The sequence below is a fragment of the Heptranchias perlo genome, chromosome 23 (genome assembly GCF_035084215.1).
Source record: "Heptranchias perlo isolate sHepPer1 chromosome 23, sHepPer1.hap1, whole genome shotgun sequence".
In the NCBI taxonomy this organism is placed as follows: domain Eukaryota; kingdom Metazoa; phylum Chordata; class Chondrichthyes; order Hexanchiformes; family Hexanchidae; genus Heptranchias; species Heptranchias perlo.
This window is the reverse complement of record NC_090347.1, coordinates 43,831,193-43,854,827: the sequence shown is the minus strand read 5'-3', so window position 1 is coordinate 43,854,827 and position 23,635 is coordinate 43,831,193. Positions and strand designations below refer to the sequence as shown.

At 48.0% G+C, this 23,635-nt stretch overlaps 1 protein-coding gene across 4 annotated transcripts in view; it reads left to right on the top strand.

The window, feature by feature from the left end:
• Positions 1-23,635, top strand: part of recql5 (RecQ helicase-like 5) — a 112,842-nt gene that overhangs the window by 20,206 nt on the left and 69,001 nt on the right. For 3 of the 4 annotated variants that reach the window (XM_068004386.1, XM_068004390.1, XM_068004388.1), the window contains exons 2-7: positions 5,483-5,604; positions 6,052-6,570; positions 7,365-7,470; positions 13,638-13,749; positions 16,819-16,981; positions 17,526-17,608. In XM_068004386.1, the coding sequence (XP_067860487.1) occupies positions 5,483-5,604; positions 6,052-6,570; positions 7,365-7,470; positions 13,638-13,749; positions 16,819-16,981; positions 17,526-17,608 (1,105 nt within the window). The remainder of the gene's footprint in view (positions 1-5,482; positions 5,605-6,051; positions 6,571-7,364; positions 7,471-13,637; positions 13,750-16,818; positions 16,982-17,525; positions 17,609-23,635) is intronic. The other variant, XM_068004387.1, reaches the window with a different exon arrangement.

Below are 23,635 nucleotides of genomic sequence, written 5' to 3'. Positions count from 1 at the left end.
GATTCCCTTTTATGTTTGCCGCCATCTATTCTCATACTCTCTCTTTGCCCCTCTTATTTCCTTCTTCCCTTCTCTGTACTTTCCATATTCAGCCTGGTTCTTGTATTATCAACCTGATATCTGTCATACGCTCCCTTTTCTCTGCTTCATCTTACTCTATCTCTTTCATCATCCAGGAAGCTCTGGCTTTGGTTACCCTACCTGTTCCCTCCCCTCCCATGGGAATGTACCTAGACTGAACCCAATCCATCTCCTCTTTAAAGGCTGCCCATTGTTCGATTGCAGTTTTGCCTGCCAATCTTTGATTCCAATTTACCCGGGCCAGATCCGCTCTGAACCCACTAAAATTGGCCCTCCTCCAATTAAGTATTTTTACTCTAAATTGCTCCTTGTCCTTTTCCATAACTAGTGATACTATGATCACTGTTCCCTAAATGCTCCCCCACTGACACTTGCTCCACTTGACCCACCTCATTCCCCAGAACCAGATCCAGCAATGCCTCCTTCCTCATTGGGCCAGAAACATACCGATCAAGAAAGTTCTCCTGAATACACATTAAAAATTTCTCCCCTCTCTGCCCTTTACACTATTACTATCCCAGTTTATATTAGGATAGTTGAAGTCCCCCATTATCACTACTCTATAGTTCTTGCACCTCTCTGTAATTTCCCTGCAAATTTGCTCCCCTATATCCTTCCCACTAGTTGGTGGCCTACAGAATACACCCAGTAGTGTAATGGCACCTCTATTATTTCTTAGCTCTAACCAAATAGATTCTGTTCTTGACCCCTCCAGGACATCCTCTCTCTCCAGCACTACAAAATTCTCCTTAATCAATACTGCCACCCCCCCCCCCCTCCTTTTTTACTTCCCTATCTTTTCTGAACACCTTGTATCCAGGAATATTTAGCACCCGACCCCGCCCTTTTTTGAGTCAGGTCTCCGTTATTGCCGCTACATCATATTCCCAGGCTATTTGCGCCTGCAGCTCACCAACTTTATTTACCACGCTTTGTGCGTTTACGCCCATGCACTCTAAACCTATCTTCGACCTCGTATTGTCTTTTAGTCTGATCGCACCTCGTACTGTACTATTTCTTACTGCAGTTCCATCTGTCTCTCCCAATCCTTTATGCACCTTGTTACTCTTTTCTAATGCTGCATCCTGGTGCCCATCCCCCTGCCAAATTAGTTTAAACACCACCCCAACCCAGCACTAGTGAACCTCCCCGTGAGGACATTGGCCCCAGTAGGAGCTGGACTGGGGGAGATAGGGTGCTTTGTACAGCAGGAGCTGGACTGTGGGGGAGATATGGTGCGCTATACATTAGGATCTGTGCCATTGGGGAGATATGGTGCCTTATACAGTAGGAGCTGGAATATAGGGAGGATATGGTGCCTTATACAGTAGGGGCTGGACTGGAGGGAGATATGGCGCCTTATACAGTAGGAGCTGGGCTATTGGCGAGATATTGTACCTTATACCGTAGGAGCTGAACTGAGGGGAGATATGGTGTCTTATGCAGTAAGAACTGGACTGAGGGGGGGGCATGAGAGATATGGTGCCTCATACAGTAGGAATTGGGTTACGAGCAAGATTTGGAGCCTTATATAGTTGGAGCTGGGCTATTGGGGAGATATTGTGCCTTATACAGTAGGAATCGGTAAAAGGAGACATGATGCCTTATACAGTAGGAGCTGGGCTATGGAGGAGATACAGCACCAAGGAACATAGGAACAGGAATAGGCCATTTAGCCCCTCGAGCCTGTTCCGCCATTCAATGAAATCGTAGCTGGTCTGTGACCTAACTCCCTATACCCGCCGTAGCCTCATAAACGTTAATACCTTTCATTAACAAAAATCTATCAATCTCAGATTTAAAATTAACAGTTGAGCTAGCGTCAACTGCCCTTTGCGTGTAGAAGTGTTTCCTAACTTCACTCCTGAAAGTCCTGGCTCTAATTTTTAGGCTATGTCCCCTAATCCTAGACTCCCCAACCAGCGGAAATAGTCTCTCTCTATCTACCCTATCAGTTCCCCTTAATATCTTGAAAATTTCGATCAAATCACCCCTTAATCTTCTAAATTCCAGAGCATACAACCCTAGTTTGTGTAATCTCTCCTCGTAATTTAACCCTTGGAGTCCAGGTATCATTCTAGTAAATCTATGATGCACTCCCTCCAAGGCCAGTATATCCTTCCTAAGGTGCAGTGCCCAGAACTGAACACAGTATTCCAGGTGTGATCTAACCAGGGCTTTGTGTAGCTGTAGCATAACTTCTACCCCCTTGTATTCTAGCCTTTTGATATAAAGGCCAGCATTTCATTAGCCTTTTTGCTTATTTTCTGTATCTGTCCATCACATTTTAATGATCTTTGTACACGGACCCCTAAGTCTCTTTGGACCTCTACTGTTTTGAGCTTTTTGCTATTTAGAAAGTACTCTGATTTATCCTATTTAGGTCCAAAATGGATGGTCTCACACTTGCCTACATTGAAATCCATTTGTCACAGTTTTGCCCATTCACTTAATCTATTAATATCTCTCTGTAATTTTATGTTTCCACCTACCTTGCTTACAATGCTGCCTATCTTTGTATCATCGACAAACTTGGATATGTGGCTCTCTATCCCATCATCTAAATTGTTAATAAATGCAGTGAACAGTTGAGGCCCCAACACAGATCCCTGTGGGACACCACTAGTCACATCCTGTCAATTTGAGTACCTGCCCGTTATCCCTACTCTCTATCTCTTGCAGCTCAGCCAATTTCCTAACCAGGTCAATAATTTGTCCTCAATTCCATGAGCTTCAATTTTAGTTAACAGTCTCTTATGAGGGACTTTATTGAATGCCTTCTGGACATTCCCTTGTCCACTACTTTAATCACCTCTTCAAAAAAATTCAATCAGGTTCATCAGGCATGACCCACCCTTTACAAATCCATGCTGGCTCTCTCTGATCAGCTGAAAATTTTCAAGGTGTTCAGTCACTCTATCCTTAATTAGAAACTCTAGTAATTTCCCGACAACAGATATTAGGCTTACTGATCTATAATTCCCTGGTTTCCCTTTCTCACCTTTCTTAAATAACGGAGTGACGTGCAATTTTCCCATCTAAAGGAACAGTTCCTGAATCGAGAGAACTTTGGAAGATTATAGTTAGGGCATCTGCAATGTTCTCACCTACTTCCTTTAAAACCCTGGGATGGAAACCATCTGGTCCTGGGGATTTGTCACTCTTTAGTGCTATTATTTTCTTCAGTACTGTTAATTTACTTACGTTAATTACGGTGAGTCCCTGTCCCTGATTCAAAATTAGTTTCCTTGGGGTGTCTGGCATGCTATCCTCTTCCTCTGCTGTAAATAATTACTTAACATGTCTGCCATCTTCTTATTTTCAGTACATTACTGTAGGAGCTGGGCTGAGAAGAGGTCTGGTACCTTATATAGAAGGAGCTGGACTGGGGAGAGCTATGGCACTTTATACAGTAGGAGCTGGGTTATAGGGACATATGGTTCCATATACAGTAGGAACTGGATTATAGGTGAGATATGATGCCATATAGAGTAGTTTATAAAATCTTTTTGTGTCGCTAACTGCTGGAAGAAGCTGGGTTATGGAGGAAATATGGCACCTTATACAGTAGAAGGTGGGCTGAGAAGAGATATAGTACATAGGAATTGGGCTTTAGAGATATGGTGCCTTATACAGTAGGAGCCAGTGAGGGGAGATATGGTGCCTTATACAGTAGGATCTGTACCGTTGGGGAGATATGGTGCCTTATACAATAGAATCTGTACCATCGGGGAGATATGGTGCCTTATACAGTTGGAGATGGGCTATGGGGGTGATGTGGTGCCTTATACAATAGGAGCTTGGCTGAGGGGAGATATGGTGCCTCATCCATGCATTTGGTACCTCCTGACTTGACTATTCCAATGCTCTCTTGTTCGGCCTCACATCTTCCACCCTCCATAAACTTGAGATCATCCAAAACTCTGCTGCCCATGTTCTAACTCGCACCAAGTCCCATTCACCCATCACCCTTGTGCTCGCTGAGCTACATTAGCTCCTGGTTCAGCAACGCCTCAATTTTAAAATTCTCATCCTTGTCTTCAAATTCCTCCATGGCTTCGGCCCTCCCTATCTATGTAACCTCCTCCAGCCCTACAACCCTCTGAGAATTCTGTGTCCCTCCAACTCTGGCCTCTTGTGAATCCCCGACTTCCTTTGCTCCACCATTGACAGCCGTGCCTTTAGCTACCTAGACCCAAAGCTCTGGGATTCCCTCCCTTAACCTCTTCGCTTCTCTACCTCTCTCCTCCTTTAGGATGCTCCTTAAAATCTATCTTTTTGACCAAGCATTTGGTCACCTATCCTAATGTCGTCTCCTTTGGCTCGGTGTCAACGTTTTCTGATAATGCTCCTTTGAAGCGCCTTGGGACACTATATAAATGCAAGTAGGACATCGCTGGAGGAGTGTCCTAGGCTCAGCCAACTTCAGCTGCTTCATCAGTGAGCTTCCCTCCATCAGAAGGTCAGAAATGGGGATGTTCACTGATGATTGCAGTGTTCAGTTCCATTCGCAACCCCTCAGATAATGAAGCAGTCTGTGCCTGCATGCAGCAAGACCTGGACGACATCCAGGCTTGGGCTGATGAGTGGCAAATAACATTCGCGCCAGGCAATGACCATCTCCAACAAGAGAGAGTCTAACCACCTCCCCTTGACATTCAACGGCATTGCCATCGCCGAATCTCCCACCATCAACATCCTGGAGATCACCATTGACCAGAAACCTAACTGGACCAGCCACATAAATACTGTGGCTACAAGAGCAGGGTAGGCTTGGGTATTCTGCGGTGAGTGACTCACCACCTGACTCCCCAAAGCCTTTCCACTATCTACAAGGCACAAGTGTGATGGAATACTCTCCACTTGCCTGGATGAGTGCAGCTCCAACAACACTCAAGAAGCTCGACACCATCCAGGACAAAGCAGCCCGCTTGATTGGCACCCCATCCACCACCAGCGCACCGTGGCTGCAGTGTGTATCATCTACAAGATGCACTGCAGCAACCCGCCAAGGCTTCTTCGACAGCACCTCCCAAACCCGCAACCTCTGCCACCTAGAAGGACAAGGGCAGCAGGCCTAGAGTTTAGCCAAGGTACCCTGAACGCCACCACCTGCACGTTCCTTTCTAAGTCACACACCATCCTGACTTGGAAATATATCGCCGTTCCTTCATCGTCGCTGGGTCAAAATCCTGGAACTCTCTACCTAACAGCATGGTGGGAATACCTTTAGCTCACGGACTGCAGCGGTTCAAGAAGGCGGCTCACCACCACCTTCTCAAGGGCAATTAGGGATGGGCAATAAATGCTGACATTGCCAGTGACACCCACATCTCATGAATAAATTTTAAAAATAGTAGGAGCTGGGCTGAGGATGAACTGGCCTCTGTTCTCTTTGCAGGTGATAAGGATGTCTTTATCTGCATGCCAACAGGAGCGGGGAAGTCGCTATGTTACCAGTTACCAGCTGTGCTCGCTGACGGTGTCACCATAGTGATCTCTCCGCTGATCGCTCTTATTCAGGTGAGTTTAGTACTGGCTATTTCCCAACTTGCAGTGGGTGACAGTGAAATTACTGGATCAGGTCTAGCAGAGGCCAGCTCAGTGTCAACCACAGTAACCTGACAGGGTATCTTGGCTAAACACCAGGCCCAACTCTTATGTACCTGGAATGTTCTTACCCTCCCACAAGCCCCCTCTGCGGTATTTTTGGCAACCACTGCGGATTTCAAAACATAGTGTTTAATGTCTGTATGTCTGGGGGTTGGTACCCTGCAGGGTGTACAGTGTTTAATGTTTGTGCCTGGGGGGGTACCCTGCAGGGTGTACAATGTTTAATGTTTGTGCCTGGGGGGTACCCTGCAGGGTGTACAGTGTTTAATGTTTGTGCCTGGGGGGTACCCTGCAGGGTGTACAGTGTTTAATGTCGGTGTGTCTGTGATATAGGTTTAATATCTTTTCCTTCCACAGGATCAGATTGAGCACCTGCGTGTGCTGAATATCCAAGCATGCTCCCTGAATTCCAAGCTGTCCCTTGAGGAGCGGAAGACGGTCCTGTCTGACCTGGGCTGTGAGAAGCCCAGCATCAAACTGCTCTACATCACCCCCGAGATGGCAGCCTCTGGCACCATGCGTCCCGTCATCGACTCCCTGCTGGCCCGGAAGCTTCTATCGTATCTGGTCATCGATGAAGCGCATTGCGTGTCGCAGTGGGGTCACGACTTCCGACCCGATTACCTCAAACTGGGGTCTTTACGCAGCAAGATTACCAGCGTCCCCTGCGTGGCTCTGACTGCTACAGCCCCTCAGCAAGTGCAGGAGGACATTGTGGCTTCCCTCCATCTGAAGGAACCCATCGCGGTCTTCAGGAGTCCTAGCTTCAGAGCAAACCTGTTCTACAATGTTCTCTTCAAGGAGATCCTGAAACAACCCTACGTAAATCTGAAGGAATTCTGTGAGCAGACTCTGGGGCAGAAGAATTCTGCAGGGGTGTGTAGGAGCTGACTTTGTGTTATCTCTCCCCTTAAAGTGCCGACTCTTGCTAAGGTGCTGATTCCTCTCCTCATCACCAAATAACCATTCTTCATGTGAGATTAGACGGCAAGTGGTGGTGGGCTGATCAGCTGTGTGGGCATCACAAGCGCACCCCTTCAGGGTGGATAGTGATCAGATGCAGCGATCCCGGATGATCTTTGACATCTCCCCTGCCCCCTCCCCCAGATTCACCAGAATTATACCAGGGTTTAAAGGGTTAAATTATGAGGACAGGTCGCGTAAATTTGGCTCGTATTCCCTTGAGTTTAGAAGCTTTAGGGGAGATTTGATCGAGGTGTTTAAAATGATAAAGGGATTTGATACGAAAAATAGAGAGAAACTATTCCTTCTGGTGTGGGAATCCAGAACTAGGGGGCATAACCTTAAAATTAGAGCTAGGCCATTCAGGCGTGAAATCAAGATGCACTTTTTTTTACACAAAAGGTAGTGGAAACCTGGAAATCTCCTCCCCTCACCAAAAGGCTGTGGATATTGCTGGTCATTTGTAGCTTTCAAGACTGAGATCAATAGATTTTTGTTAGATAAGGTTATCAAGGGATATGGAGGTACGTAGGCACCTAAGGCGGGTAAATGGAGTTCAAATACAGATCAGCCATGATCTAATTGAATGGTGGGACAGGCTCGAGGGGCTGTTCCTACGCTTCTGTGTTAATTTGCTTCAATGTCACTCTTAATGGGGCATGTGTCTGACAGTAAATCGCTCTGTTAATGCAATTCTTCCCTTGCAGCGGTTTGATGGCTGTGGCATAGTTTACTGTCGGACCAGGGACTCGTGTCAAGAGGTAGCAGAGGAACTGACGCACAGAGGGGTGGAAGCCAAGGCGTATCACGCAGGTAAGGAGCACAGATGAAAACACTAAAGATGCATTGTGCCAGGAGCCAACTTGAATGTATCAAATGATGTATCATATTGGGATTTCTACCTGTTGAGGGGCGGTTTTTGGATTAAGTTATATATGTTACTGATATAAGGTCACACTGAGTTTATAAAGGGTTAATTTACAGGGTTGCAGCATATTCCACTAACTTGACATTAAAAAGCCTGTAGACACTGAACAGTGGATCGTTGGGAATGTTGATGTGTAGGGTTCAATATCCTTGCGGGGAGGTTTGCTAGTGCTGTTGGGAGGGTTTAAGCTAGCTTGGCAGGAGGATGGGAACCTGGGTGTAGATTCAGATGGGACAGAATCAGAACTGGAGATAGAAGACAGAAAATTAGTATGTGACTTAGGAAGGCAGAAGAACCAAGGTTAGAAAATAAACAGCAAGAGAGTTTGGCAGTGCTTGGTGGTATATACCTCAGTGCAAGGAGTATAGTGAATAAGGCAGATGAGCTGAGGGCACAGTTAGACACGTGGCAGTACAATATCTTAGTTATTACAGAAACATGGCTTAAAGAGGGGTAGGAATGGCAGCTCAGCATTCCTGGTTACAGGATTTTCAGACGAGATAGAGAAGGAGATAAAAAAGGAGGGGGGATTGGAAATTTTGGTTAAAGAAACAATTACAGCTGTGAGGAAGGATGATATGTTAGAAGGATCATCAAACAAGGCCATATGGGTTGAGCTAAGGAACAAAAAAGGGGCAGTCACATTGCTGGGAGTGTACTATAGACCCCCAAACAGTCAGAGGGAGTTAGAAGAGCAAATATGTAGGCAAATTTCTGAGAAGTGCAAAAACAGTAGGGCCGTAATAGTAGAGGATTTCAACTACCCTAATATTAACTGGGACACAAATAGTGTGAAGGGTATAGAGGGCACAAAATTCTTAAATTGCATTCAGGAGAACTTTTTTTAGCCAGTACATAGCAAGCCCACAAGAGAGAGGGCATTTCTGGATTTAGTTTTAGGGAATGAAGCTGGGCAGGTGGAAGGAGTATCAGTGGGAGAGCATTTTGGTGGTAGTGATTATAATTCAGTTAGTTTTAGCATAGATTAGGAACAGCACAACGATAGAACAGGAGTTAAAGTTCTCAAATGGGGAAAGGCCAATTTTACTAAACTAAGAAATGATTGAGCAAAAGTGGACTGGAAACAGCTACTTGAAGGTAAATCAGTGTCAGAGCAGTGGGAGGCATTCAAGGGGGTGATTCAAGGGGTGCAGAGTAAACACGTTCCCACAAAGAAGAAGGGTGGGCCTTCCAAATCTAGAGCCCCCTGGATGTCAAGGAGCATACAGGGTAAGATAAGGCGGAAAAGGAAAGCTTATGTCAGACAACGAGAACTCAATACTACAGAAAGCCTCGGAGTATAAAAAGTGCAGGGGGTGAAATTAGGAAAACAAAGACAGGGCTTGAAAAAGTATTGGCAAATAAAATCAAGGAAAACTCGAATATGTTTTATAAATACATAAAGAGCAAGAGGATAACTAAGGAAAGAGTGAGGCCTATTAGAGACCAAAAAAGTAACCTGTGTGTGGAGGCGGAAGATGTGGGTATGGTTCTTAATGAATACTTTGCGTCTGTCTTCACAAAAGTGGGGGACGATGCAGACATTGTAGTTAAGGAGGAGGAGTGTGAAATATTGGATGGGATAAACTTAATGAGAGAGGAAGTATTAAGGGGATTAGCATCTTTGAAAGTAGATAAATCACCAGGGCCACATGAAATGTATCCCAGGCTGTTAAAAGAAGCAAGGGAGGAAATAGCGGAGGCTCTGACCATCATTTTCCAATTCTCCCTGGATACCCACATCTTCCGCCTCCACACACAGGTTACCTCTTTGGTCTTTAATAGGCCCTACTCTTTCCTTAATTATCCTCTTGCTCTTAATGTATTTATAAAACATCTTTGGGTTTTCCTTGATTTTACTTGCCAATACTTTTTCAAGCCCTGTCTTTGTTTTCCTAATTTCCTTTTTAATTTCACCCCTGCACTTTTTATACTCCTCTAGGCTTTCTGTAGCATTGAGCTCTCGGTGTCTGACATAAGCTTTCCTTTTCTGCCCTATCTTACCCTGCATGCTCCTTGACTGGATACAGGTGTGATGCCGGAGGATTGGAGGACTGCTAATGTTGTACCGTTGTTTAAAAGGGAGCGAGGGATAGACCGAGTAATTATAGGCCAGTCAGCGTAACCTTGGTGGTGGGCAAATTATTGGAATCAATTCTGAGGGACAGGATAAACCGTTACTTAGAAAGGCACTGTAATCAAGGACCGTCAACATGGATTTGTTAAGGGAAGGTCGTGTCTGACTAACATGATTGAATTTTTTGAGGAAGTAACAAGGAGGGTCGATGAGGGTAGTGCATTTGATGTAGTCTACACGGATTTTAGCAAAGCTTTTGACAAGGTCCCACATGGCAGACTGATCAAAAAAGTACAAGCCCATGGGATCCAAGGGAGAGTGGCCAGTTGGATCCAAAATTGGTTCAGTGGCAGGAAGCAAAAGGATAATGGTCGACGGTTTTTGTGACTAGAAGGCTGTTTCCAATGAAGCTCCGCAGGGCTCAGTACTAGGTCCCTTGCTTTTTCTGATATATATTAATGATTTGGACTTAATCATGCCCCCTACATTTAAGAAGTTTGCAGATGATACAAAAATTGGCCATGTGGTTGATAGTGAGGAGGAAAGCTGTAGACTGCAGGAAGATATCAATGGACTGGTCAGGTGGGCAGAAAAGTAACAAATGGAATTCAATCCGGAGAAGTGTGAGGTAATGCATTTGGGGAGGGCAAACAAGGCAAGGGGGAGTACACAATAAATGGGAGAATACAGAGAGGTTTAGAGGAACAGAGGGACCTTGGAGTGCCTGAAGGCAGATCCTTGAAGGTAGCAGGACAGGTAGATAAGGTGGTTAAGAAGGCATACGGGATACTTTCCTTTATTAGCCAAGGCACAGACGATAAGAGCAGGGATGTTATGCTGGAACTGTATAAAACACGAGTTAGGCCACAGCTTGAGTACTGCGTACAGTTCTGGTCACCACATTACTGGAAGGATGTAATTGCACTAGAGAGGATACAAAGGAGATTTACAAGGTCGTTGCCAGGACTGGAGAATTTTAGCTATGAGGAAAGATTGGATAGGCTGGGGTTGTTCTCTTTGGAATAGCAGAGGCTGAGGGGTGATTTAATTGAGATGTACAAAATTATGAGGGGCCTGGATAGAGTGGATAGGAAGGACCTATTTCCCTTAGCAGAGAGGTCAATAACCAGGGGGCATAGATTTAAAGTGATTAGTAGAAGGATTAGAGGGGAGCTGAGGAAAAACAATTTCGCCCAGAGGATGATGGGGGTCTGGAACTCACTGCCTGAGAGGGTGGTGGAGGCAGAAACCCTCAACTCATTTAAAAAGTACCTGGATGTGCACCTGAAGTGCCGTAACCTACAGGGCTATGGACCAAGTGCTGGAAAGTGGGATTAGGCTGGGTGGCTCATTTTCTGCCAGCGCGGACACGATGGGCCGAATGGCCTCCTCTTGTGCCGTAAATTTTCTATGATTCTATGATACAGAGTAAAGCTCCCTCTACACTATCCCAACAATATAACTCAGCCCCAAGCTCTGAAGAGCACCCTTACTGCATCATTGTAATATTTTTTGTTTTCCCTCACAAGCCATCCTGTGGCCTGTCTGCAGGGATTTGTTAATTCGTGCTAATTAAAGGCAGTGGTGTTCTTAGGTCTACAGAGAGCGGGGTGAAGTCTTCCCAAAGCCACTTCATGTAAAAGCCTTGGAATGTATATCCCAATGGTGGTGGTCCGGGACCCTGTCCGTACACCTTGTTGGAGACAGTAACACTCCCGTCCCAGTCAAAGCCTGTAGAGGGTCCGAAGGCTTAAGTAACCACTTGACCAAATTTCTGTCAGTGAAGAAGGGGGCTGTTACTGTGGCACTATCTTGATCGATACAGAAGACTGCACTGAGGTGGGAATCTACCTCAACGGTTGAAAACCTTCAAGACAGATTGAAGTCCATAGTGTAAGGTGACTTTGGCTAACCTTGTGGGCCTCTGATTGTAAGATTTAGGCTTTGCCTTATCTTATTAATTAATAGGTTCAAGAGCCTAGTTTCAGCAACTTCAATACTTTATTAAGAAATGTAAGATTTAGCATCTGCCTTATCCTATTCATCAATCATAGTAAACAAGCACGTGATATATGTCTATATACTTACGTATATGTCTATATACTTACAAACAGACAACCTGTTGGATGAACCTCCAAGCTGCACATAGGCCACCAGGATAAACTAACTTGTATACTCACTTATGGCACCAGACAGGCCTCTGACTTTTTGACAGTTTCAGCGTGAAACTAGAGTTGCGGCTAGGCCCCATCCTTATTGGTAATTCTCAAGGTTGAGTGCCAACTGAGCTCATCCCTTTTCTAACTGGCATAACAACAACTTGCTTTTACATAGTGCCTTTAACGTAGTAAAACTTTCCAAGGCGCTTCACAGGAGCGTAATCAAACATAATTTGACACCAAGCAACATAAAACATATTAGGACAGGTGACCAAAAGCTTGGTCAAAGAGGTAGGTTTTAAGGAGGATAGAGAGGCAGAGAGGTTTAGGAAGGGAATTCCAGAGCCTGGGGCCTAGGCAGCTGAAGGCACGGCCGCCAGTGGTGGAGCGAAGAAAATCGGGGATGCATTTGAGGCTATAACTGAAGGATGCAGATTGCGAAGGGTTGTAGGGCTGGAGGGGGTTACAGAGATAGGGAGGGGTGAGGCCGTGGAGGGATTTGAACACTAGGATGAGAATTTTAAATTTGAGGTGTTGGTGGACTGGGAGCCAATGTAGGCCAGTGAGCACAGGAATGATGGATGAACGGGACTTGGTGCAGTATTGTCTCCTGTCTGTATTGTCTCAGCAAAAGTCAGTTGTACTAGGTGACTGTCTGCACGTACTAACTCCGAACTAACTCCGGACAGCCTCCGCCCGTAGTGACTCCGGACAGCCTCCGCCCGTAGTGACTCCGGACAGCCTCCGCCCGTAGTGACTCCGGACAGCCTCCGCCCGTAGTGACTCCGGACAGCCTCCGCCCGTAGTGACTCCGGACAGCCTCCGCCCGTAGTGACTCCGGACAGCCTCCGCCCGTAGTGACTCCGGACAGCCTCCGCCCGTAGTGACTCCGGACAGCCTCCGCCCGTAGTGACTCCGGACAGCCTCCGCCCGTAGTGACTCCGGACAGCCTCCGCCCGTAGTGACTCCGGACAGCCTCCGCCCGTACTAAAAGATGATTAACTTCATCTGCCCGTGATGCCTGTGTTAGCCATTTTCTGCTTATGTTTCTAAACCCTACGCTGATGACAGAGCAGATGAAAGCATTGCCCAGTGAGGTACTGAGCTGTGCAGATCAAAGCCTTGGGGGTTTGATTCTTAATCAACACTCCATTAGCTGGTTCCAGCGTGGGTGTCTGTTAGGATGCTGCAAATGGCCTCAGTGCTTTAGAGTTAGGGAGGGGAACAATCAGCTGGGGCTTTTACTGCCATTGTAGTTCAGTGACCCCCTGTTGGAAATTATATTGAATGAGAGCACAATCAGGCTCAGCCGTGATGCCACCTGCATGGTCGAATAGTCTGTTGACATTCTAACTCGTGAGCTGCCGGTAAGTGTGGAACTGTACCCAACAGGAGTCAGTGCCTTTAGGAGAGGAAGGGAGAAAAGTGAGTGTGGAAAATTAAATCTTCAATCAAAAATATCCCGATCTGGAATGCACTGTCTGAAAGGGTGGTGGAAACAAATTCAGCAGTAACTTTCAAAAGGGAATTGGATCTATAATTAAAAAGGAAAAATTTGCAGGGCTATGGGGAAAGAGAGGTGGGAGTGGGACTAATTGAATAGCTCTTTCAAAGAGCCGGCACAGGCAGGATGGTCCGAATGGCCTCCTTCAGTGCTGTATGATTCTATGAAATAAAACGAGCTACACACGCGGTGCGTGTTCCAGCGTAGAAAATTGATCCCCCAACCTGCAGAGATGTTTGAGCAGAGGGAGGTCTCTCAGCAGGCACTTCGCGTTCGGGAGCTGAATCCTGTGTGTCGGTTGTGTACCTACAGGGCTAAAGAATTCAGAACGTTCTACAGTTCAGCAGGAGTGGATGGTGGGCAAAGTGCCTGTGATCGTGGCAACCATCAGCTTTGGGATGGGTGTGGACAAGGCTAATGTCAGGTGAGTGCCATCAGTGGGGGAGGGGGGTGTCTGTCGGAATCACTGTTGGGTGGGCGTGCTGTTGTAACAGTGAGATAGTGAGGGTCCTCTGTCCAGGGCGGTTGGATGGCACCTGAGGAACCAGCACGGAATGATGACGAGAGGCATTACGATCGAGAGCTACCACCTTTTGCCCAGACAGGTGTTTCTAAATTATTAATGCTGTGGGTACGCATGAGGTGAGTCTAATGGTGAACGTGCTCAGAATCTGTTTCAATGCAGCAATCGCAAATCTCATTTGACGTCTGGCTTTCGATCATCAACATCAGCAGTAACCAAAACCCGGAATTACACAATCTAGCTCTTTATTGGCCGTTCGATCTCCTGAGAAGCTGTGCGTGTTTGTGGTTACCGATAACTGGTTACTAGCTCTCCATGGGGAACGATCAGTTATTCACGAAAGATTATCCAGGCTGTAGGTCGTGTAAATTATTCAGTTTCATGAGGTCAGTGTTAATCGTCACGTCATGCAATACGTGTTTGGTCTGGGATCCTGGGGAGCGAGTGTCAGTTGTGTGTAGCCCAGGGACGCAGCAGCAGCTGTTTTTGGCTGTTGATATTGCTGGTTCAAGGCCAGCTAGTGTTGCGGGTCACTGGCTGAATTTCACCAGCTTGTCGGAGTGCAGATTGATGCTGGTTACTGACAGTGCGTGTGATGGGTGTTACCAATTACCAGCCGTCTCTGAGAGACGCGAAGATAGTTGCGGGCTGTGAGAGCCGGGTCCCGGCGGCGGCGGGCTGTGAGAGCCGGGTCCCGGCGGCGGCGGGCTGTGAGAGCCGGGTCCCGGCGGCGGCGGGCTGTGAGAGCCGGGTCCCGGCGGCGGCGGGCTGTGAGAGCCGGGTCCCGGCGGCGGCGGGCTGTGAGAGCCGGGTCCCGGCGGCGGCGGGCTGTGAGAGCCGGGTCCCGGCGGCGGCGGGCTGTGAGAGCCGGGTCCCGGCGGCGGCGGGCTGTGAGAGCCGGGTCCCGGCGGCGGCGGGCTGTGAGAGCCGGGTCCCGGCGGCGGCGGGCTGTGAGAGCCGGGTCCCGGCGGCGGCGGGCTGTGAGAGCCGGGTCCCGGCGGCGGCGGGCTGTGAGAGCCGGGTCCCGGCGGCGGCGGGCTGTGAGAGCCGGGTCCCGGCGGCGGCGGGCTGTGAGAGCCGGGTCCCGGCGGCGGCGGGCTGTGAGAGCCGGGTCCCGGCGGCGGCGGGCTGTGAGAGCCGGGTCCCGGCGGCGGCGGGCTGTCCCTGAGCGCCAGGTGTTTATTGAATCTTGCAGCACAGCAGGAGGCCATTTAGCCCATCATGCCTGTGCCGGCTCTTTGAAAGAGCTATCCAATTAGTCCCACTCCCCTGCTCTTTCCCCATAGCCCTGCAAATTTTCTCCCTTCAAGTATATGTCCAATTCCCGTTTGAAAGCTACAATTGAATCTGTTTCCACCATCGTTTCAGGCAGTGCATTCCAGATCATAACTCACTCAATAAAAGAAATTTCTCCTCATCTCTCCCATGGTTCTCTTGCCAATGATCTTAAATCTGTGCCCTCTGCTTACCGACCCTTCTGCCACTGGAAACACTTTTCCTTATTTACTCTATTAAAACCCTTCATAATTTTGAACACCTATTTAATCTCCCCTCAAACTTCTCTGAGCGCTGGGTGTTGCTGATGATGGACTGTCTCTGAGCGCTGGGTGTTGCTGGTGACGGACAGTCTCTGAGCGCTGGGTGTTGCTGATGATGGACTGTCTCTGAGCGCTGGGTGTTGCTGGTGACGGACAGTCTCTGAGCGCTGGGTGTTGCTGGTGATGGACGGTCTCTGATTGCTGGGTGTTGCTGGTGATGGACGGTCTCTGATTGCTGGGTGTTGCTGGTGATGGACGGTCTCTGAGCGCTGGGTGTTGCTGGTGACGGACGGTCTCTGATTGCTGGGTGTTGCTGGTGACGGACGGTCTCTGATTGCTGGGTGTTGCTGGTGATGGACGGTCTCTGAGCGCTGGGTGTTGCTGATGACGGACGGTCTCTGATTGCTGGGTGTTGCTGGTGACGGACGGTCTCTGATTGCTGGGTGTTGCTGGTGATGGACGGTCTCTGATTGCTGGGTGTTGCTGGTGACGGACGGTCTCTGATTGCTGGGTGTTGCTGGTGACGGACTGTCTCTGAGCGCTGGGTGTTGCTGGTGATGGACGGTCTCTGATTGCTGGGTGTTGCTGGTGACGGACTGTCTCTGAGCGCTGGGTGTTGCTGGTGATGGACGGTCTCTGATTGCTGGGTGTTGCTGGTGACGGACGGTCTCTGAGCGCTGGGTGTTGCTGGTGATGGACGGTCTCTGAGCGCTGGGTGTTGCTGGTGATGGACGGTCTCTGAGCGCTGGGTGTTGCTGGTGACGGACGGTCTCTGATTGCTGGGTGTTGCTGGTGACGGACGGTCTCTGATTGCTGGGTGTTGCTGGTGACGGACGGTCTCTGATTGCTGGGTGTTGCTGGTGACGGACGGTCTCTGATTGCTGGGTGTTGCTGGTGATGGACGGTCTCTGATTGCTGGGTGTTGCTGGTGATGGACAGTCTCTGAGCGCTGGGTGTTGCTGGTGACGGACTGTCTTTGATTGCTGGGTGTTGCTGGTGACGGACTGTCTCTGAGCGCTGGGTGTTGCTGGTGATGGACGGTCTCTGAGCGCTGGGTGTTGCTGGTGACGGACGGTCTCTGATTGCTGGGTGTTGCTGGTGACGGACGGTCTCTGATTGCTGGGTGTTGCTGGTGATGGACGGTCTCTGATTGCTGGGTGTTGCTGGTGACGGACGGTCTCTGATTGCTGGGTGTTGCTGGTGATGGACGGTCTCTGAGCGCTGGGTGTTGCTGGTGACGGACGGTCTCTGATTGCTGGGTGTTGCTGGTGATGGACTGTCTCTGAGCGCTGGGTGTTGCTGGTGATTGACGGTCTCTGATTGTTGGGTGTTGCTGGTGATGGATGGTCTCTGATTGCTGGGTGTTGCTGGTGACGGACGATCTCTGAGCGCTGGGTGTTGCTGGTGACCAGCTCTGTTTGAATCTCTGCAGGTTTGTTGCCCACTGGAATATCGCAAAGTCGATGGCCGCTTATTACCAAGAATCTGGTCGAGCAGGGAGAGATGGGAAGCCCTCGTACTGCCGAATCTATTACTCCAGGATTGACCGAGATAACATCAACTTCCTGATCAAGAAGGAGATCGCTCAGAGCCAGGTACCAGGCTACAGAGTTATTCACAGAAGTACCAATCTTTCAAATTAGCATCCTGCTATTCTGTCCAGTCTTCTCCTTCGGTTTGCCGACTCGAAGACTACCCCGTTCTCGCTTTCCTCTTGCTGTCTTCTTTTTTCTTGCCCTTGATATCTTTGCTTTCATTGTCTCTGTGCATTTCTTCATCTTGCTCGCTCATGCACCCTCCACATCCCACCTGGCCTTTCATGCTGAGGTGTCTTTTCTGCCAGTTCGCCCTGAGGCACTTACATGCTTCTCATGACCCGCTTTGCGCCTCCTCATGCACTAGAACCCCCCGCCCGCTCCCCCACCCTCTCTCTTTCTCTGACTCGCGCCCGCCTCCCCCTTTGGCTTGCGTCCCACCCCCTCCTTCACCTCGCCTTTGGTGATTGCATGTCCGTCCCGTCAGCGACGCTGCTGTGTGGATTATTTGGCTGCTCGTTTTCTGAATGTGCCGAGAATCTGGGCACTCTGATTTTGTTACTCTTCGTGTTTTACTTCAATTATTTTCTTGTGTTTCTCGTAGAGTAAGAGAGGCTCTGTAAGAAGCTCCGACAAATCCGCCATGGTTGGGTTTGGAACTCTGGTTTCTTTCTGTGAGCAGCCAGGGTAAGTGCTTCAGTTTCCTGTGTGTCCTGCACTTCTTGCTTAGTAACAGATACCTGTGGGCAAGTTACAGGCTGGAATCTAATCGAGAGGATGGATGGTTTAAATATAGAATAATGGATACCCGGGAATGAGTTACAGACTTGAATCTAATCGAGGGATTGTCGGGGGGCGGTGGTGGCGGCGCGGTTTATATATAGAATAATGGATAACTGGGAGTCAAAGGCTGGAATCGAATCGGGGGGTTAGGGTCTTTTTTATGCAAATAGTGGGTACCAGGAGTGAGTTGCAGGACAAATCCAATCCGGCCAATTACCGCCCCATCAGTCTACTCTCAATCATCAGCAAAGTGATGGAAGGTGTCGTCGACAATGCTATCAAGCGGCACTTACTCACCAATAACCTGCTCACCAATGCTCAGTTTGGGTTCCGCCAGGACCACTCGGCTCCAGACCTCATTACAGCCTTGGTCCAAACATAGACAAAAGAGCTGAATTCCAGAGGAGAGGTGAGAGTGACTGCCCTTGACATCAAGGCAGCATTTGACCGAGTGTAGCACTAAGGAGCCCTAGTAAAATTGAAGTAATTGGGAATCAGGGGGAAAAGTCTCCAGTGGCTGGAGTCACACCTAGCACAAGAGAAGATGGTAGTGGTTGTTGGAGGCCAATCATCTCAGCCCCAGGACATTGCTGCAGGAGTTCCTCAGGGCAGTATCCTAGGCCCAACCATCTTTAGCTGCTTCATCAATCCACCTTTACCTTCCCTCCATCATAAGGTCAGAAGTGGGGATGTTTGCTGATGATTGCACAGTGTTCAGTTCCATTTGCAACCCCTCAGATAATGAAGCAGTCCGAGCCCGCATGCAGCAAGACCTGGACAACATCCAGGCTTGGGCTCATAAGTGGCAAGTAACATTCGCGCCAGACAAGTGCCAGGCAATGACCATCTCCAACAAGAGACAGTCTAACCACCTCCCCTTGACATTCAACGGCATTACCATCGCCGAATCCGCTACCATCAACATCCTGGGGGTCACCATTGACCAGAAACTTAACTGGACCAGCCATATAAATACTGTGGCTACAAGAGCAGGTCAGAGGCTGGGTATTCTGCGGCGAGTGACTCACCTCCTGACTCCCCAAAGCCTTTCCACCATCTACAAGGCACAAGTCAGGAGTGTGATGGAATACTCTCCACTTGCCTGGTTAAGTGCGGCTCCAACAACACTCAAGAAGCTCGACACCATCCAGGACAAGGCAACCCGTTTGATTGGCACCCCATCCACCACCCTAAACATTCACTCCCTTCACCACCGGCGCACTGTGGCTGCAGTGTGTACCATCTACAGGATGCACTGCAGCAACTCGCCAAGGCTTCTTCGGTAGCATCTCCCAAACCCATGAACTCTACCACCTAGAAGGACAAGAGCAGCAGGCACATGGGAACACCACCACCTGCACGTTCCCCTCCAAGTCACACACCATCCCGACTTGGAAATATATCGCCGTTCCTTCATCATCGCTGGGTCAAAATCCTGGAACTCCCTTCCTAACAGCACTGTGGGAGAACCTTCACCACATGGACCACAGTGGTTCAAGAAGGCGGCTCACCACCAACTTCTCAAGGGCAATTAGGGATGGGCAATAAATGCTGGATATTGATCAGTATACGGTGTATATCAGTAGAATATTGATCATTATACAGTGTGCATCAGTAAAATATTGATCTGTATACATTGTTCATCAGTAGAATATTGATCAGTATACAGTGAATATCAGTGGAATATTGATTAGTATACAGTGATATCAGTAGAATATTGATCAGTATACAGTGTATATCAGTAGAATATTGATCAGTATACATTGTTCATCAGTAGAATATTGATCAGTATACATTGTTCATCAGTAGAATATTGATCAGTACAGTGTTCATCAGTAGAATATTGATCTGTACAGTGTTCATCAGTAGAATATTGATCTGTATACGGTGTTCATCAGTAGAATATTGATCTGTATACAGTGTTCATCAGTAGAATATTGATCTGTATACAGTGTTCATCAGTAGAATATTGATCTGTATACGGTGTTCATCAGTAGAATATTGATCAGCATATGGTGTTCATCAGTAGAATATTGATCTGTATACGGTGTTCATCAGTAGAATATTGATCAGCATACGGTGTTCATCAGTAGAATATTGATCTGTATACGGTGTTCATCAGTAGAATATTGATCTGTATACGGTGTTCATCAGTAGAATATTGATCTGTATACGGTGTTCGTCAGTAGAATATTGATCAGCATATGGTGTTCATCAGTAGAATATTGATCAGCATATAGTGTATGTCATTAGAACGCTGTGGAATGGGCTGATATATGTTCATGAAAAGCTGTGCATTTTTCCAGGTTTATTTTCTAAATATATAAATTGCAGGACAGATTTACATCTCTTCTGTCCACTGCAAGTGGTGGGAGCCTGGACAGTGCAGTGTCCTCTGTGTTGTTGGGTCGTTTCTGGTGGATAGGCTATCTCCTTGGTATTGGTGGGTAGTGTCTATTTAAAGGTGTACTGGAGATGCTTTTTCCAAGGTCTTGCAGGCGTGGGTGTTACTGTTGCTGGGGTCTCGTTGAGGTTCTTGTTGCTGGGGTCCGGTTATTGCGAGAGTTCCTGTTGCCGGGGCTCCTGTTGCCGGGGTCTGGTTGCCGGGGCTCCTGTTGCCGGGGTCTGGTTGCTAGAGTTCCTGTTGCCGGGGTCTGGTTGCTGGGGCTCCTGTTGCCGTGGTCTGGTTGCTGGGGCTCCTGACGCCGTGGTCTGGTTGCTGGAGTTCCTGTTGCCGGGGTCTGGTTGCTGGGGTCTGGTTTCCACGTGTTTACTTGGACCTGGCTGCAGATCTTGGCCTTGAACAGAATCCGTAAGTGACGGCGAAAGAGACAAGAATCAGAAACATGGCGACGAAGGTGGCGATGACCACGAGACAACCCAGGGACCACTCGTCGCTCAGCATCCAAGACCTGACCTCCTGGACCACTCCCGAGTCCAGGAGCAACGATTGATCAGTGGCCATACTGCGGGATAGAGAGAGATGGGAAAGGGACAATGAGAGAGGTTCTGGAACCATGCCGGGTGTGAGGGTGGTGGGCAATGATGTGTCGTCCTGTGGTTAAAGTGTTTTTAGGTCCTGGTATGTATCTAACTTTAGCTGCACTATGTCCTTCAAATATTGAAAGATTCATGTTCTGCTGGCTGGGAGTGGAGGGCTCAGCGGTAGAGGTGGAATGTACTGCTCGTGTTAAACTGGCCTGCTAATCCCAATTAGTGCATCACAATAAATAGACCCTGTTATTGTAGAAGGTGTGTGCGGCCCCGTCGGGGCACGGGACATCGCCCTGTCGGGACACGGGGCGCGGCCGCGTCGCCCTGTCGGGACACGGGGCGCGGCCGCGTCGCCGTATTGGGGCGTCTGGGTCTTTCTATCCCATGGGGATGCATTTTGTGATGGTCCCTGTCAGGGTTCGCCTCTGGGGGCCTGGGCGCCTCCCCAAGCAGCAGCTGGATTGTAAAGAGCTCACCGTTTAAAATGAACCATACTCATTCGCAAACTCCGTTCCCCTGTGTTATAAGCCCCTCTCCAGCTGATTCAACACAAACTGAAAGTCAAAGCGACCTTTAGCCTGCACTCACCTGGGTGAGTACTGGATGGAAGTCTGTTCTAACTCTTTATATAACCATTCACCATAGTATGTGAAATATACATGATAACCTGTCTACCTGAGGCTGTTCGATTCACGGTGAAATAGCTGCTGCTCCTCAGTGAGTCTCTTCTCCCCTTATAAACACTGTGATTCTGGCGTTTGCACTTCCGCCTGAGTTTTTGTTGGTTCTTTTGGGGTTAAATATTAACCTGATGACGTTGCCAGGTACAGGTATCTGCACCTGATAAATCACAATATCCCTCAGCCACGCCCGGCTCTGATCTGTGATCTTTCTTATATTAATAAATGATGTAAACACGGGTGGAGGCGACTAACACGGGCAAGACAGTCCCGTGGTCACCCAGAATATAAGGACTCTTCGCTGATACTGTAATTTATATTCTTCATCGAGAAAGAAAGACGTGCATTTATATTCTCACAACCTCAGGACGTTCCAAAGCACTTTACAGCCAATGAAGTACGTTTTGAAGTGTAATCACTGTTGTAATGTAGGGAAAGGCGGCACCTGTTTAGCGCACAGCGAGGTCCCGCGGACAGCGAGGTCCCATCGACAGCAATGTGATAATAACCAGATAATCTGTTTTAGTGATGTTGATCGAAGGGAGAGTTCGACAATTTTGGAATCTTGGGGGGGAAAAATGAGTTGGAGTGGGAGACAGTGTGATGAGTTTTAATTTTAAGCAGCGTTCCAACTGTTTCCCATAGTTGAATGCATGTTCCAGCAGCCCTTCTTTAGTAAGTGATTGTGTTCAAACTGACAAAGGACAGGGCTTTAGGCCACAACACTGTCTGGGAGAGTTCCACAGGCAGCAGAAACTGTGTAGCTTTCTGTGAGGTTTTTTTTGTATATTGTCAATTTACCGTTCCACCTGTGTTCGTTGGCAGTTTGCAGACATCCCCCACCCCGCCATGTACGAAACTAAACCTGTCCCACCCCTCCTGTCACACGTCTTGCGAGGTTAGAATCTGAAGCCTCGGACAGAGTTCTGAGACTGACTGTACACCCTGTCCCAATACCACTCAGAAGAGATCAAGTCTTTAGCGGATACTTTTATCATTGGGCTCTGAACCCTGTTCTCTCCATCTTCTGCCTCCCCAACCTAGTCCCAAATTGAGAGGCAGAGAAAGATTTTCCCCCTTCCTGGAATCGAGCCTGTACACCCCACCAGTCTCCCGATAGCGGCCATGTACAGTTCCCAAGCTTGTTCACCTTTGAATTATCCTGTGATTCAGGAGCTCTCTATCCCATCTGGTGTTTGACCTAGAATATCATTTTTCCCACATTCTTGTGCCTCATGATCATTGTATCATAGTAGGTACAGAACAGGAGGAGGCCATTTGGCCCATCGTGCCTGTGCCGGCTCTTTGAAAGAGCTATCCAATTAGTCCCATTCCCCTGCTCTTTCCCCATAGCTATGTAAATATTTTCCCCTTCAAGTATTTATCTAATTCCCTTTTGAAAGATACGAGTGAATCTGCTTCCACCGCCCTTTCAGGCAGTGCGTCCCAGATCATAACAACTCGCTGCGTAAAAAAATGTTTCCTCATGTCACCTCTGGCTCTTTTGCCGATCACCTTAAATCTGTGTCCTCTGGTCACCAACGCTTCTGCCACTGGAAACAGTTTCTCCTTATTTACTCTATCAAAACCATTCATGATCTTGAACACCTCGATCAAATCTCCCCTTAACCTTCTCTGAACTAAGGCGAACAATCCCAGCTTCTCCAGTCTCTCCACATAACTGAAGTCCCTCATCCCTGGGACCATTTTAGTAAATCTCTTCTGACCCTCTATAAGGCTTTGATATCCTTCCTAAAGTGTGGTGCTCAGAATTGAACGCAATATTCCAGCTGAGGACTAACTTATGAAGGTTTAGCATAACTTCCTTGCTTTTGTACACTATGCTTCTATTAATAAAGCCCAGGATCCCATATGCTTTTTTTAACAGCCTTTTCAACTTGTCCTGCCACCATTAAAGATTTGTGTACATACGCCCCCAGGTCTCTCTGTTTCTGTACCCCCTTTAAAATTGTACCATTTAGTTTATATTGCCTTTGCTCAATTTTCCTTCCAAAATGCATCACTTCACACTTCTCTACATTAAATTTCATCTGCCAGGTGTCTGCCCATTTCACCAGTCTGTCTATGTCCTCCTGAAGTCTGTTACTATTCTCCACATTGTTTACTACATTTCCGAGTTTTGTGTCATCTGCAAACTTTGAAATTATACCCTCTATACCCAAGTCCAGGTCATTAATATATATCAAAAAGAGCAGATAATGTGGAGGTTTTAGTCGTCAATGTTTTCAAATTTTCA